This window comes from Coenobita brevimanus, chromosome 112, assembly GCF_032717465.1.
Source record: "Coenobita brevimanus isolate Jiangsu-jjx chromosome 112, ASM3271746v2, whole genome shotgun sequence".
Classification (NCBI taxonomy): Eukaryota; Metazoa; Arthropoda; class Malacostraca; order Decapoda; family Coenobitidae; genus Coenobita; species Coenobita brevimanus.
In genome coordinates this window covers 17,108,050-17,125,127 of record NC_137065.1, presented here as the reverse complement: position 1 = coordinate 17,125,127, position 17,078 = coordinate 17,108,050, and the positions used below count along the sequence as shown (strand labels likewise).

Sequence of the window (17,078 nt, the reverse complement as noted above, 5' to 3'; positions counted from 1 at the left end):
CAGTACGAAGACAGTGTTCCCTTGAAGAACTACCATTAAGGGTTATGTTGAAAAGGGAATTATATATATTTATACAATATCATTTCTTATAGTTCTAGTGGAAATGAATTCATATGATACTTTTTATCACTTAAAATGCCTTTATTCAGAACTGGGTAAAAATTAATTATGATCTGTGTATTAGTAAGGTAATAAAAACAATGTAAGATGCTGCTTTGGATTTATTCACATACACACACACACACACACACACACACACACACACACACACACACACACACACACACACACACACACACACACACACACACACACACACACACACGCACACAGAAAGGAGATTGGTCCTGGTTCGGGTTCACGTTGGTTCAGGTCCGTTCAGCGGGTTCCATGTTATCCAAGAATTCCAAGAACTACACGAAGCAAGCATGCGATGAATTCGAGGAGCTGTGGGGGAGAGAGAGAGAGAGAGAGAGAGAGAGACAGAGAGATAATTGTAGCGGTTATGGATATTTTTTTCAGGATAGGGAGATAAGTTACAGGGATTATAGGTCTTTTTCAGGTGTGTGTGTGTGTGTGTGTGTGTGTGTGTGTGAGAGAGAGAGAGAGAGAGAGAGAGAGAGAGGTTACTGTGGTTATGGATCATTTTTCCATGTTAGAGAGAGAGGTTATAGTTTCTTATGGATCTTTGTTTCAGGTTAGAAATAAGTTATTGGGATTATGAATATTTTTTTTTTTCAGGTTATAGAGAGAGAGAGAGAGAGTTTATATGGGTTATCGATTTTTTTTTTAGGTTAGAGATAAGTTATAGAGGTTTGAATGTTTTTTCAGTTTAGAAGAAATACGACGTAACAAAGTAAAATTTCCACAAAACAGTGATGATGATCGTGAAAGTAAGCTTCGTATCTTAATACATAATTTTATGACTATATAATAAAAACTATCAGATAATTCTCTCTCTCTCTCTCTCTCTCTCTCTCTCTCTCTCTCTCTCTCTCTCTCTCTCTCTCTCTCTCTCTCTCTCTCTCTCTCTCTCTCTCTCTCTCTCTCTCTCTCTCTCTCAATTTTTCTATATCTACAGTATCTGTCGTACTCACAAAGCCAAGCTTCGACAGCAGACACACGAGGACCTCCGGGAGGGTATCAAGGCCGAAGATTTGTATCAATATATCCAAGTTCACCTCAGGTGGTGTGCCGACTGTGGCAGAGGAAGGGGAGAGGGTCGATTAGGTCAAGTGATTAGAGAAGCTGCCCGATGTTTGCAAGGATAAAGGCAGTGCAGGACAGGGCATGGTAATGAAGAAAAATGCAAGGCAGGGTAATGAAGAGGAATGCAGGGCAGGGTAATGTAGAGGAATGCATGGCAGGGTTATGAAGAGGAATGCAGAGCAAGGTAATGAAGAGGAATGCGGGGCAGGGTAATGAAGAGTAATGCAGGGTAGGGTAATGAAGAGTAATGCAGGGCAGGGTAATGAAGAGTAATGCAGGGCAGGGTAATGAAGAGGGAGGCAGGGAAGAGCAGCATTATTTAGAGGAAGGCAGGGCAGGACAAGGCATATGAGCCGTTTTAGGGGAATGTTGGAAAGGGGGGGGGGGTGACTGAGAGAGAATAAATCTCTCTCACTCTAGTTCTTTAGGAATCAGTGTAATATCTTCGTCATCGACATCGTTATTGTCTTATCATTATCTAAATTCTACATCCCACAAATAAAAACAAATGATCTGGGCGATTGAAAATATTTACGACACCACAGATAGAAGCAAATTTGCCTGAAGATTAAAAAGATTCGCCACACTGACCTACTTGATGAATCCAGTTTGCCAGAATAAACTGAAAATAAGTCTTCATATTAAAGGGAAGAAGTTTAACGAATACAAGAAAAGCCGAGGTGATGACGTCTAACAAACAGATGGAGTAGAACGCTATGTAAGCTTGATCGCAAAAGATTAGGAGGAAATATAGGATTTTAAGAATTTGAAAGTGGCCAAAGCGCCAGATAAAGCTAAGGGACCTGAAGTAAGTCATCGGATAGGAGAAGAGGCATATTATGTCACTGTGAAGCATGGGGAATAAGGGGTCAGGGTACGAAAGCAAAATAACCCTGACGGTCCTGTATTGATGCAAGCAGCGATCTTTGAATATTAGGAATCGAAGAAGGGTGGAAGTACTGGTGATGAAGTGCTCCAGGTCTGTATGTGGAGTTAGATGACGAACCGGAGTGAAGGAGGATATTGAAAGAAATTGAAAGACCAGGGATGTGTTAAAGCAGACGTAGTGCAATGGAATGGGCAGATCAGAGTATGTTTTGATATACCCAGCAGAGATAAGGTGTGGTGGGAGATTGGTGACATATACAGATCAGAAGTGGAGTTAATGAGAGAAATGATGAGGTCTAGACGAAGAAGGAGGGACAGTGTTGAAACAGATTTTTAACTAGAGGTGTGACGGTCCAGGAGTGTGAGAAGCGTGTATGGTATAAAGCAAATTGGAATGAAGTAGCTTTGGGGAGAAGAACTCTACCAGCAATCTGTGAGGACAAGAAGTGAAGCAGCTGGGGTAAACCGTGAATAAGATGAGGAAGAGAGTGAAGTATTATTAAGGTAGCTTTACGCAGACAATTAAATAAGACAGCTGAGAAACAGAATGAGAGTGACTGAGGTTGCTTTCTCCTCCTTTCCGGCACCACCAGCCTGGAATGAGTAACATGTAGTGAGAATAGAATAAAGTCATAGTACTGCCACCAAAATATTATAAACCAGAGTAAAACAGAATCACATAGAATAAAGCTATGGTGTTGGCGCCAGAGTAAAACAAAATTGCATAAGCCTAGGATATGAGAGTCAGAGTAAAACAGAATCACATAACATAAAGCTGGGGTATGAGAGCCCGAGTAAAATAGAATCACATAGCATTAAGTTAGGGTATGAGAGCCATTGTAAAAAAAAGAATCACACAACATAAAGCTAAGGTATGGGAGCCAGCTTAATCACATAACATAAATCATGGGTATGAGAGCCAGATTAAAACAATCACATAACATAAAGCTGTGGTATGAGAGTCAGGGTAAAACAGAGTATGATAATCAGCGTAACACAGTGACTATATCAAAATGAGCGTAAAACAGGGTAACTTTGAAGATCAGCGTAAGACAGAGTGACAATATGAAAATCAGCTTAAAACAGTCACAATATGAAAACCAGCTTAAAATGAGTGATATACAAATCAGCGTAAGAGAGAGTGACATTGTGAAAATCAGTGTAAAACGTGTGGCAGTATGAGAATCAGCGTAAAACAGAGCGACATTACCGGTAATGTTAGCGAGAAGTGACAGGTCCACACATAGGTTCAGCTCTTCAACGCACTCTGTCAAAGCTTTTGTTATATTAGTCAGCAGGGGATCCGTGAGGTTTCCGCAGAGTATGTCAAGTTCCAGGACGCATCCCAACAAGTTGATCTCGCACACGGGTAACAGAAGCGGCCCCTTACATACTATGCCGACTGTAGAAGGTTGGGAGAATATGGTTATTAGAGGCGGGGAGAAAGGAGGGAGGCAGGGAAGGCATCTGAAGGAGGAAGGAGGAAATGGGGAGACAGCGAAGGGAACAGGAAGTAGGGACAGAAAGGGAGAGGAAATAGCAGACAGTTGGAGGTAGTGAATGCCCTCCTTCACCTATTGCTTTGGCTGTGGAGGGTTAAGGGGGGTGTTAGTAGAGGGGCAGGTTAAGGAGGAGGCAAAGTAAGAACGGAAATGACTGAGATAAACAGAAAAGAACGGGGAGACAGAGAGAGAGGAAGAAAGGCTCTTCCTCATATGCTGCTTTGGATGTGTTAATGGTTTAGACTTTAGAGCAGTGCTATTCAACCTGGGTGGACGGTCCACCTTAGGGTGGACGAAATTCAGTATGGGGTGGACAGCTTTCTTTGGGTGGACAGAGGGTGGACCAGACCATTACCGTATATGGATAGAATAAAAAAGAAGAAATAAATAATATAATAAAAGTGGAGAATTTACTTATGTGTAGTCAAAGATAGCCCGTATGTTGATTTTTCTGTGGCTCACGAGCACTTAATCCAGCTTTATCTCGAAATGCATACACTGTACAATGAAATTTATACAAGATTTAACTTCTCTGTCTTTCCCCTTCAGATTTATCACAAAGTGTGAACATTAAATATATATTTGTATATTGCTTTTACTTGCCTACGTATTTGTACATTCAAGAGTATAAAAAATTAAATATGTAAGGTTAGGATCATGGGATTATACAGTTAACCGATTGGGGTGGACAGCTTTTACCAATTCAACACTAGGGGTGGACGACGCCAAAAAAGGTTGAAGAGCACTGCTTTAGAGCATAAGAATATAAATCTGAGTGTATTATGTGATGCAGGATTTGGTAGAATCGACACATCCATTACTAGTATAATAATGCAAACAAAATAACTTCTTTATAGTAAGCTTGTGACAGTAGGAGAAAGAACCTGAGTTAGAACATCTATGAAACTGTCTTTCTCCAATCTCCATAAGTGGGTATTGAGTAACTGAATGAGTGAGATGGAGCATCCTTTGGAGTATGAGTGAACCTGCATGGGGTGAAGCGAGTGCGAGTGTCTGTGGGAGTTAGTTAAGACTGAGGGAGTGAGAGTATATAGTAGGAACGTTCTTTCACCTGCGTTATGTTTAGTGCCTAAGTGAATGATATGTGTAAGTGAATCAGTAAATACAATGCATATTACTGAATGGATGTAGGTGTGTGTGTGTGTGTGTGTGTGTGTGTGTGTGTGTGTGTGTGTGTGTGTGTGTGTGTGTGTGTGTGTGTGTGTGTGTGTGTGTTTTATATCTGATACCATATAATACCAGCTAGTGTACGAATGCGTGTGTGAGTGAATATGCATATTAAAAGGAGAGCCAGCTAATGAGAGTGACATTCAGACAGGAACCAAAACAAAACCACTAACGAATCTCAGGAAGAATAACGTCAATGAAGACGTTGGACCCGCTGCAGGGCAGTAAACTCTGTGCCAGACTTCCTTCGGCCAGAAGACCCATTACAAAGAGGCTGAGAAGGGCCATCCGCATGGTGGTGGTGGTGGTGGTGCCTGTAGGGGAGAGCGAGAGGGTGAGTGTGGGAGTGGGGAAGGTAGGTGAAGGGAGGGAGCGTGGAGAGTGAGTGGGAAATTAATGAAAGCAAATAAGGGGAGGGAGAGATAAGGATGTGTGAGGAGTGAGATGGGAAGTGGTAGGTGGAGGGAGAGTGGATGATGAATGGGGAGTGTGTGTGAGTGGGGAAGCAGTATAGAGAAAGGGAAAATGGGGGATGGGTTAGGAATGTCTTTGAGAGTCGAGAATGAATGTAACGGGTGGGAGAATGGGGCATGAGTGTGGATTGAGTGTAGAAGTGGTAAGGCAGGTAATGAGACGGAGAGTGTGGGATGAGTGGGCAGTGAGTGGGGAAGTGGTAAGGCAGGTATGGAAAGTGAGCATGAGGGATGAGTGGGGAGTGAGTGTGGGAAATAGAGACGGAAACTGAGGGAAGCGTGACCGAGCAGTGAAAAATTAGTAATGTTACGTGCTTATATTCTTTTTATCATTAATTTTTCCCAGATTTGCGTCTTTCTGCAGCTTATTTCACGCAGCTCAGTGGTAGGATACGACAGCGCTTCGGTGATATATCCTTTCTTTGACTCGTCATATTCCAGTGTTAACTTCGTGTTGCAAATTTGCGTTGAGGATGGAGAGATTGAAATTTTAGGCCAAGTAAGAGAAAAGTAATGCCAAGAGAACCAAGGAACAAACAACTTCTTGTATGATATAAAATATATATATATATATATATATATCCTGTTAAAAGATACTGAGGGAAAAAAGAGCAGTTTATAGAAGAAATGAAATCTGCCTAGTTTTAGCCAATCAGGTGAATTTTTCTGATTATTACCAAGAGGGAATAAGGTAATAAAATTATTGCTATAGATCTTGAGTGAGTGATTATCAAAGTGTCATCTAGATTTTATGCCGCAAATGTACAGAGTAATAGTATTATTTTGCTCAAGGATGTGAAAGCTGTTGGTTTTGTCTAAGTTAATCAATGATTTTAGCCAATTCTATAGCACAGTTTTTCCCATAACTAAAGAAAATCAGATGGTTTTACCGCGTACTTCATAAAAAAGACTAAGTAGTAGTGAACGAATAACCAGTTTTAATAGTGATTTTTACATTGTTTCACCACGAGCAGTGCCCAGTGGTGAAGACATCTTAACAAGAAGCACGTATAAAAAGGGGTTGTATCTGATTTAACTTTATGAATGAGGTTACCTGATTCTTTGCTGTGGAAAAGGTGAGTGGAGTGAAGTGGAGAGTTGTAAATTCCGTCTTTTATAGGGATATGACACCGAGGAGAATGTAAGGGGAGATGGAAGGGGGAATGTACAGAAGTAAAGGTTAGGTAGTGGGGGGAGAATGGGGGGCGGTGGAGGGAAGAAGGAAGGAGATTGGAGGAAAGAGAGGACGGAGAAGGGGGGGAGCGAGTTAAGGGGATGCGGTGAGAAAGAGAGAGAAGAAGGGAGGGAAAGGGGGAGCAGAACATGCAAGGACCTTGAGAGAGGAAGGAAGATGATTAAGGAGAGTGAGAAGAGACTGGGATGGAGGAAAGGAGGAAACACGGTGATAGAGAGGAGGGGAAGATGGGTAGTGGAAGAAGAGAGAGAGAGAGAGAGAGAGAGAGAGACCTCTTTGCAAGGTGATCGGCTGTTACCAGTTAAGATTTACGTTGTTCCCAGACTGCTTTATCTCAGTAAGAAAAAAACTAGAACAGAATTTAAACACACACACACACACACACACACACACACACACACACACACACACACACACACACACACACACACACACACACACACACACACACACACATTTATCTCAGTAAGAAAAAACTTGGAGAACAGAATTTATACACACACACACACACACACACACACACACACACACACACATTTATCTCAGTAAGAAAAAACTTGGAGAACAGAATTTATACACATACACACAGACACACACAGACACACACACACACAGACACAGACACACACACACACACACACACACACACACACACACACACACACACACACACACATAGAAGGTTTAGGAAACTTAATGATAGGACATAATAGTCCCATAAAGAATTTGTGTTTGTTTTGTTCTGGGTATCCGCAGACGATTTTATTTACCTTAGGAGAGACATAGATTAGATCTTGCATTTATTATTATTTTTTTTTATGGGGGAAGAAGGAACCAAAGGCAATGAGCCTGAAAAACTGTTTCTTCCAAGAGAAAAACAAAATAAAAGAGAGAGCCAAATTCAAGATCCATTCATTTCGAGATGCATTGACACACTGCGTTTGAAAGACTGGAGATCATAGGAAGCAGGAAATACAGACAGAGGGAGACAATTCCAGAGTTGACCTGTTGCATAAATGAAGGACTGGGAGTAACGGTTAACTCTTGCATTAAAGAGTTGGACAGAAAAGAGGTGAGAGTTTGCTGCTAGACGGGTGCTACGCGCCCATCGTAGAAGTGGAGGAATGCATGCAGACAGTTCAGAGGAACAGTGACCATTGAAGTAGCGATAGAAAAGAGATAAAGATGCAACATTGCGGCGAAGAGACAGAGGTTGAAGGGAGTCAGTAAGAGGGGGAGAGTTAATGAGACGAAAAGCCTTTGACTCCACCCTATTGAGAAGAGCTGTATGTGGGGAGCCTCCCCACACATGAGAGTTGTACTCCACACAGGGACGGATAAAACCTGTGTATAGAGTCAACAATTGTGCAGGGGCAAAGAAGGAACCGAGTCGGCTTAGCACACTCAATGTTTTGGAAGCAGATTTTACAAGAGATGTAATATGATCTTTCCAAGACAAGTCCCGAGCAAATGAAACCTCAAGCATGTTCAACGATGATGCAGGATTAAGTTGAGTATTATTAAACATAAGTGGGTATACCTGTGGAAGATTTTGTCGGGTTGATAGGTGCAAAAACTGAGTCTTTGATGCATTAAAAACAACCAGATTATTTTTTCCCCAGACAAAGATACGAGCCAAGTCAGACATTAGGTGTACCATAGCTTCATCCCTTGCCTGTTGAAGTAACTGCCGAGATGGACGTTGCGGGAATCGAATGGAAAGGTGAATGGTGGAGTCATCAGCGTATGAGTGGATAGGGTTAGATGTACAGCTTAGAAGGTCATTAATGAATAAAAGGAAGAGAGTTGTTGATAGGACAGAGCCCTGAGGAACACCACTGTTAATAGATCTAGGAGAAGAACGATAGCCGTCTACAACAGCTGCTATAGAAAGACCAGAAAGGAAGCTAGAGATGAAGACACAGATTGAAGGATAGAAACCGTAAGAGGGCAATTTGGAAATTAAAGATTTATGCCAGACTCGATCGAAAGCCTTTGAGATGTCAAGTGCAATGGCAAAGCTTTCGCCAAAGTCCCGAAAGGAGGATGACCAGGAGTCTGAAAGGTAGGTGAGAAGATCGCCTGTGGAGAGTCCCTGACGGAACCCATACTGATGATCAGAAAGAAGGTTGTGATAGGAAAGATGCTTTAAAATTTTTCTATCAAGAATAGACTCAAAAACTTTTGAGATACAGGATGTTAAAGCAATTGGACGATAGTTAGAGGGTTCGGAATGGTCACCCTTCTTTGGGACCGGCTGAATGAGAGCAAACTTCCAGCAAGAAGGAAAGGTACAAGTTGACAGACAAAGGCGAAAGAGTTTGCCTAGGCAGGGTGTAAGCACAGAAGCACAGTTCTTGAGAACAACAGGAGGGACTCCATCAGGCCCATATACCTTATTAGTACTGAGGCCAGCAATGGCAGAAAATACATCAGCTGAAGAAATTTTAATGGTAGCCATGAGGAAGCCAGAGGGGAGAAGTGATGGTGGAACAGCACCGGAATCGTCTGCCAGATTTCCCAGCTAAAGTATAAAAATAAAGACTATTCTGATGAAAAATGTAATAAAATACCTCGTCTCACCTTATATATGAATCAGTTTTTTTACCATAATATTTTCCCCATTTATTCTACACATGTACTTGTGAAGGGAGTGTGAGTTCTCAGTATGTAATAAGGTAATAGCTACAGTTAAACACAATAGTATTATTAGACAGGTGACAGGTGGTTTCATTACATACGTGACAGGTGGTTTCACTTTGACTGTTGTTTATCATTTTTCTTAGCCGAATATTGCTGAGTGAATTGTTTACTTCGTATGTGGCAAAAAAAAATTTCTTCATGCAGTACTGATTACATTTCTGGCCATGCATAACTATGGGGAGTTACTGGAAAATATGTTCATAGGTTCATTGTTTCAAAATGTAAAGAGGGAAGGATGTAAAGATGATTTTTTTTATACTTGATGAATAGGGGAGAGACTCCGTGAAGGGACAGAACCCTGAGGAACACCACACCTGAGTGCTTTAGACGATTTGTGACACTGGACCACAGTTGTCCTCGTTATTATTATTATTATTGTTATTATTATTATTATTATCCATCCATTCATCCATCCATCATCCAATCCGACATTACCCCATGAGGAGCGTAGGAGCCCGGGGCTAGGCAGTTGGTCCCGACATTTAAGATGAGTGATATTATTATTATTATTATTATTATTATTATTATTATTATTATTATTATTATTATTATTATTATTATTATTATTTTATGCCATTATTTTATTATTATTATAATGATGATTATGATGATGATAGTGATGATGATTTTTACTTGTTTTATTATTATTGTTATTATTATCCATCCATACTTCCATCACCCAATCCTATGTTGCCCCATGACGAGCGTAGGAGCCCAGGGCTAGAGAAGTTGGTCCTGACATAAGTATCAGTATGATGATGGTGATGATGATTACTTGCTGTCTGATTTCTATTATTATTTTTCTTGTTGTTGATATTATTATTATTATTATTATTATTATTATTATTATTATTATTATTATTATTATTATTATTATTATTATTATATGTGGGGGCGCTCACCATCCACTCACTCGATGTAGTGCTGCTCTCGGGTGTCTGCCCTTTCCTATCCTCTCTCCATTCCTTCCTTCCTCTTCTGTCTTTATTTCATTCTTTCCTCGTCCTTCTGCCTACGTGTGACTTTACACTCCCTCTTTTGCCATTCTTTCCTTCATTCTTTCCTCTTCCTCCTGCCTATGGGTGACTACACTGAGTGACAAGCCTAATGGTTTCCTGTACATCATTCAATACGCTGGGTGGTAACCATATAACCAAATTATGGCGCCTGGTGGTTTAGTGGGTAATTACAGCACTCCAATCGGATTGAGCCGGTGAAGGTTTATATCCAAGGGGTGATTGGGGTTATTGCTCATGTAATGCCATTCAGGGATGAGTGAGGCTGGTCACTCTCATCTTAAATGTTAGGACCGAATCGCCTAGCCCCCGGGCTTCTACGCTCCTCATGGGGCAACGTAGAATTGGATGATGGATGGATGGATGATCATCATTATTACTATTATTATTATTATTATTATTATTATTATTATTATTTATTACTTGTAGTCAGAGTTCTCCGATCAGTAACAACTCCACCAACCTGTGACCTTCATTCGCTCCACCTCCTCCTCCCACACACCTGAATTCTCATTTATCACTTAGTTTTTCATCCATATCCCACTCCGTCTCGGATATACTCGTCTTAGTAATAATTTCAGGCATATAAACACATCTGACATTGCCAACTACTCCTGTAATTCGCTGAATGGTAAGATAAGGCTGGTGAATTTAGGAACGTATTTCTTAGGGTAATGAAGTTAATAACCATCTGCTAGCGTGGCGTGAATCATTTGGCTACGGTATGCGTGTGGAAGGAAGAACACATGTTTAAGGACACGGAGCAGAAGTCTGCAAGCTGGTGTTAGGTGCGGCCACACTTGTTGGAAATATGTGATCGACAAGAAGAAGCGACGCACCGGGTTAGTGCCGCTGCAGTATCTGAGTCTTAACGTTGGACGGACCCCTGAGCCTCGTTTCCTCTTGTCGATCACATGTTTTGAGCAAGTGTGGCCGCCCACTTAGACACGCTTATATACACATTAGACACCATTAAAGCATTCGCCAGCCCACGCACACACACACAGAGACACACACCAACACACCGACACACACACACACACACACACACACACACACACACACACACACACACACACACACACACACACACACACACACACACACACACACACACACACACACACAAAACAGCCTGAGTCAGTCCACTGCAGGGCGAACACGTCTCTCATCTTCTTCCATCCCGTTCTACAGTACTAGCTATTAGTCTGGTCGATCGATTACCACCAAATTTCCCCATTTCATATCTCAGTTTTGCTATTTTTCTGGCACTTCCTCTCACACATCGCGGCCCTGCCTCTCCGTTGCCCTGGTTGTCCGTCTGTTGTCTGCTCTGCCAGGGATATAAACTCTCCATATTATCTACTTTCTTGACTTATCCAGGAAACTCTCTTTTCATGTCTAATTGTTTTCTTATTTTCTTGGTTAAAAACTATATTATGGTCAACTGTCCGGTAGCTACGAAACAGTCCGTTTTTTTTTTTTTTTTTTTCACTTGGTCTGCATCCATAACAGAGCATTTTTTTTGTTTAATTTTTTTACATGAAACGTCTCGTAAAAAGTCTTCATATTTCGTTTAATGGAAAGACACCTGTATGCCTAATAAGATCCTTGGTTCGATCGTCTTCACCTGCTTAATCCATATTCATTCTTAGCAGGACCCTGTTTATTTCAGTTGTATTGCTGGGATTTACTGTGTACACTGTATCTCTCTCCTGAATGGCTCTTCAGTGACAGTGCTATTCTTGTGAAGTTAAAAAAAAAATAATCTATTCAGAACACTGTTGATCTATATTTTTTTCTTCAAGTAGCATCATTCAAAGGAGACATCTGCTTTCTTCCCATTCCAAGCCTCCACCTGTTTCTTTTCGAATTTCAAAATTACTTCAAGTTTATTAAACTCCGCTCATGTTATGCTTCTGAACATCTTCGTTATTCTTTTGTTGGTAATTTTTAGGTATAGATGCTGTTGTGTGAGCTCTCGTTCGTTCTATGACGTTCTCACTTTTCTTTACAAATTCCTTTGTACCATCAGAAAGTTTGCTGTTACTCTTTAGCAGTTTCCGTCCTCCTACTTGTACAGGTGTTCGGTACCTGTTTTTATAAATTGTTCATTCATTTGCTTTTCGGCGTGGTTTACGTTATACATCAACAGCCAGTATCTACTCTGAGCTAACAAACTGATTCTCTCTCACCGCTACAGGATATCACTGTTCACATCATATTAAGCTCTCCTGTCTTAAAGAGATTCGGTACCACGTAACCACTCTTTCTTCTTGTTTACGTTTTACATATGACTTGATCAGTGCAGTTATATTCTTCTCTGTACCAGCGTATTTTGTGCCACTGAAGGTGAACTCTATATCATTCTTCATTTCACCATATGGTTCAATCCAAATCCACTGACTACATTGCTAGTATTGAAGGAATGCATTAATCACCTTAAATTTCATTAACAGAGCATCTTAAATATTCTGATAACCCAAATCCTTTTTCCTACCTGCCTTAAGTTTTGTCTCCCATCACGAACGTATGTCAGGTCTTATTCTATTCAGGATTTCCTTTTCATCTTAATAAAATTTCCACTCTCCTCGACCTTATACGCAGACGTTCAAACATATACTTGGATTATATTTCTTGTGTATCTTATTTTTTTCTCTTTTACATAATTAGGTCTCCTGTTGTTTTATTTACTTGATACTAAAGTCTTTTGCAGTATAAACACTTAAGTTGTTACTGACGAAAAATCATTAGCCATGTTGCATCTTGTCATGTTTTTCTTTGCATCACAGGACATAAATATCATGCAGTTGTACAAATGCCTCACCAGGTGTTGTGACCTCACTAAGACCTGTAATATCTTTGTTTACCTCACTTGCACACCTGATAAGGAGAACCAACTTGGTTTCACAAGCAAGAATGAGGACGTTTCAAGTCCCATGATTTAGTTTCCAAAGGCGGCTACATTGAGAAACAAACATTCTTCGCACCCCTTCCTCCAGAGTAGGTTTGATTCCGTTATGGTGAAATTCTTCATTGCTGTTGGGAACTGTGGCCCATGATTTGATAGAACTAGCTGTATTTGTTTAGGTGTGAGCTGGTTGCTGAAGAGGCCAAGTCAGCCACTTACTGCGAGGTAAGACTTTTCTTGTGATGCCTAACAAGGAACCTGTCTAGTATGGCTGCGCCAGACTAGTATAGCTCTGTTGATGACTGATATGCACAAGCTTCCTCGCCACGGCAAGCTTCTGTTCCTTTGAAGAAGTACGTCTATGATTTCGTAGAAAATCAGAATAGGTTAATTTTTTAGTATTAGTATCTTTAGAGATCTGTAAAAAAATATTAGCTATTACCATTATCCAAATCTATTTATAAAACTACAAGGTTTTTGTAATACTATGGTCACAAAAACTCCAGAAGATGTATATAGGAATATATTCGTGATACTATACAGTTTAAATTAAAACGACATGCTAGTCAAGAAATATGTAATAATACCTGTGATGTGCATGGTGCCCTGTTTGAAGGGAGGGAAAGGATCGAGGAAGCAAATGGAGAAAGACGAGAGAAATGGTGGAAAGGAGAGGGCGTGGTGACAAGAATAAATGGGAGAAGGAAGAGGGATTCGGGAATGAAGGTGGAGATGGGAGATGGGAGATGGGGGAGATGAGGGGAGAAGCAAAGAAAATGATGGGATGGAAGGGGAGTAGATAGAGGAAAAAATTAAAGGAAGAAGAATAATGGAATGATTGTGTGGAAGGGAGAGGAAGGAGGTAAAGGGAGAGGAGATATGAGAGTTTGAACTGAAGGGAGACAGAAAAAATGAAGAGAAGATGGAAAAATGGAAAAGGGTGATTGGAAGGTAGAGAGGAGATAAGAAGAGGAGAGGAAGAAGGGAGAGGAAGCATGTGATGTTGCGCTTTTGGTAGTGTGTTGTAAACCCATTCATTACGATTACGTTCTTGTTAGTTCATTCTTGCACCACCAGACAGCTAAATAGTCTTCAAAAGTAATGGATGTAAGTGAGATAAAAATGGATGTGTGGAGTGCTGTACACTGCTATATTAGGTATGGTGTGATACGGTGATTGTCATATGGTGTAGGATGGTGTTCCTGGCTACACACACACACCCAAGAGGCACTGGTTCTGGTTTAGTTAGTTTCAGCCTGTTCAGTGGGTTCCATGTGTTGAAAAGGATCCAGTCTTCATGCATGATGAAGGTGTCCATCTGTGGACGAGAGAGAAAGTGAGATGAAAGTTTTTTTGTGGGGGGGTGGGGGGGATGTGAGTGATTGAGAGAGAGAATGAGACCAAGAAAACACTAGGAGGAGGAGAACATGAGAGGCACGAGCGTAGGAGAGAGGGAAAGGGGAGGAAGAAAGAAGGACGAAAAGAATGGGGGAGAGAAATGAGAGGAAGGGAGAACGGAAAGGAAGGATGAGAGAAAAGGAGAGAAGAGAGAGAGAGAGAGAGGGGGAGTGGGAGAAAAGGGGGGAATATAGAGGGAGATAAGAAGGTATGAGAGGTTTAAGAAGGCGTAGACATGTACAGTAAGTCCCACACAGGTGTTATGGCACCAATGAGCTTACGTAGTGAGCACCTGAACACGCCCTGTCCCCGCCCCCCCTCTCTCTCTCCCTCTCTCTCTCTCTCACTCTCTCTCTCTCTCTCTCTCTCTCTCTCTCTCTCACACACACACACACACACACACACACACACACACACACACACACACACACACTCACTCACTCCTATAATACCGGCTCATTATTTGGTCTTGTGAATAGCGTCTATAGTTAGGATAAACTACTTCTGTAAATGCTGTACAAATTCTTTCTGGAGTAGTTAATGCTTTAATAACTGGTAATGCTGTATCTAAACCAGTAATAAGGAAATCCATTCTAAAGTGTTTCTTGCTACAAAAAACTTTAATAATAATAATAATCTATCTATCTATCTATTGCCAGACGCCTCAATCCCGTTTGGGGTGGCCACAAACAAATCGCCTCCAAGTCGCCCTGTCCCCCGCCATTTCACTGCCCTGCTCCCAACTCACACCCCCCTCTCTCATATACCTCTCCACCCCATCCCTCCATCTCATCCTCGGCCTCCCCCTCCCTCTACCCCCCTCCACCTCACTCACATACACTCTCTTCGTCAGTCTTTCACCCTCCATCCTCTCCACATGGCCAAACCACCTCAGTGTGTTCCTCATAACGCTTCCTATCACATCCACATCCACACCACAATGCTCCTTTATATCCTCATTCGTCAGCCTGTCTCTCCACGTGACTCCACAGGCTCCTCTTAAATAACTCATTTCCACTGCTCTCACTCTTGACTTGTGTCCTTCCAACAATGTCCAAGCTTCACTTCCGTACGTTAGAGTTGGTATCACAATACTGTCATGTAGTAAGTTTTTCACTTCCATGCTCACTTCCCTGTTTCTTATCACTGCTTTCAAGGAACCAGCAACCTTTTTTCCCTGCTGTAATAATAATAATAATAATAATAATTTTCGTAGTAGTGGCAATAATAGTAATAATGATAATGATTCTATTGCTACTACTATTACTAGTGGTATTAGTGGTAGTAGTAATGATACTACTACTACTACTACTATTACCACTACTACTAATAATAATAATAATAATGTTGTACAGGTCACTACACAAAGTCCTTTAACATTTTAACTACCTTTGCCCAATGACAGAAAAATAAGTGTAATCTAACAGGGAAGCGTAAATAAAGTTTGTTAAAAAAAAAAAAAATAAAAAAATAAAAGTGGTTGTTAGTAAGAAAACCACGAATTCTGACCAGAAAATTAAAATAAATATTGGAGAATAGGACTGTATGGGGGTGTATCAGTGCTCACGTTAACATACGGGTGTGATGCTGTGGTATAGAATATGTACGAGAAGCCATAAGCAGTGGAAATGTTACTACTGAATATGGCAGTAGGGTGTTTGGGTGGACGGTCTGGTTACATAGAGAGTAGACATGAACTGGCTGATGAAAGGGGTATTTATGAATGAAATTTGGAGTTAGTTGGGAACTGCACATCCAAGAAGATGGCTGTATGCAATAAATCCATAAATGTAAAAACTGCATAGAAACGTTGATGGAAGAAAAGAAATCACCTCTTTAGTCCAGTGACCATTTGTGTATTGTGTTATTGCGACGACCAGACGATTTGATTCAACTCAGTTGATATTTATTAGTGAAGGAATTTATGATAGATATATATTAAAAGCGCTTCATGGTGATAATAATAAAAATAATATAGATAGATAGATAGACAGATAGATACTTATCTATCTATGTATCTATCTCTCTATCTATCTATATAGATAGATAGATAAATAGATAGATACTTATCTATCTGTCTATCTATGTATCTATCTCTCTAGATACCTATCTATCTATATAGATAGATAGATAGATAGATAGATAGACAGATAGATGCATATATAAAGTTATCGAAGCCAGGTAGTTGAAAATGGAAAAAGGTGGAGATGAATTATAAATAAAAATGCAATGAGATGGCAGTGGTTGAACCCATATATAACCTTGGTAGTCGATGAACAGGTTCTGCTCTGCATAAGTTGTGAGGACAACTTTACACCATCCCAAACAATAAACACATTTGAAATTTTATTGTTAAGGTAAAAACATCATTTTATTCCACACACACACACACACACACACACACACACACACACACACACACACACACACACACACACACACACACACACACACACACACACACACACACACTTGGTTAGGAAACGTACATGAGAGGACATAATATTCTGAGATTTTTTCCTTTGTTATCATTGGGGTATCTCCAAACGAATTTATATATTTTAGGAGAGGCATGGATTGGATCTGGCATTCATT

At 40.7% G+C, this 17,078-nt stretch overlaps 1 protein-coding gene across 1 annotated transcript; it reads right to left on the bottom strand.

The window, feature by feature from the left end:
• Window positions 1-236: 236 nt before the first annotated feature.
• LOC145417994 (uncharacterized) lies at window positions 237-6,331 on the bottom strand. Its single transcript, XM_080286535.1, has 5 exons — window positions 6,315-6,331; window positions 4,961-5,101; window positions 3,308-3,499; window positions 1,098-1,198; window positions 237-447 (listed from the first exon to the last, which is right to left on the bottom strand). The coding sequence occupies exons 2-5, from the start codon at window positions 5,079-5,081 to the stop codon at window positions 394-396; spliced, it is 468 nt and encodes a 155-aa protein (XP_080142661.1). The 5' UTR covers window positions 5,082-5,101; window positions 6,315-6,331; the 3' UTR covers window positions 237-393.
• Window positions 6,332-17,078: the final 10,747 nt, after the last annotated feature.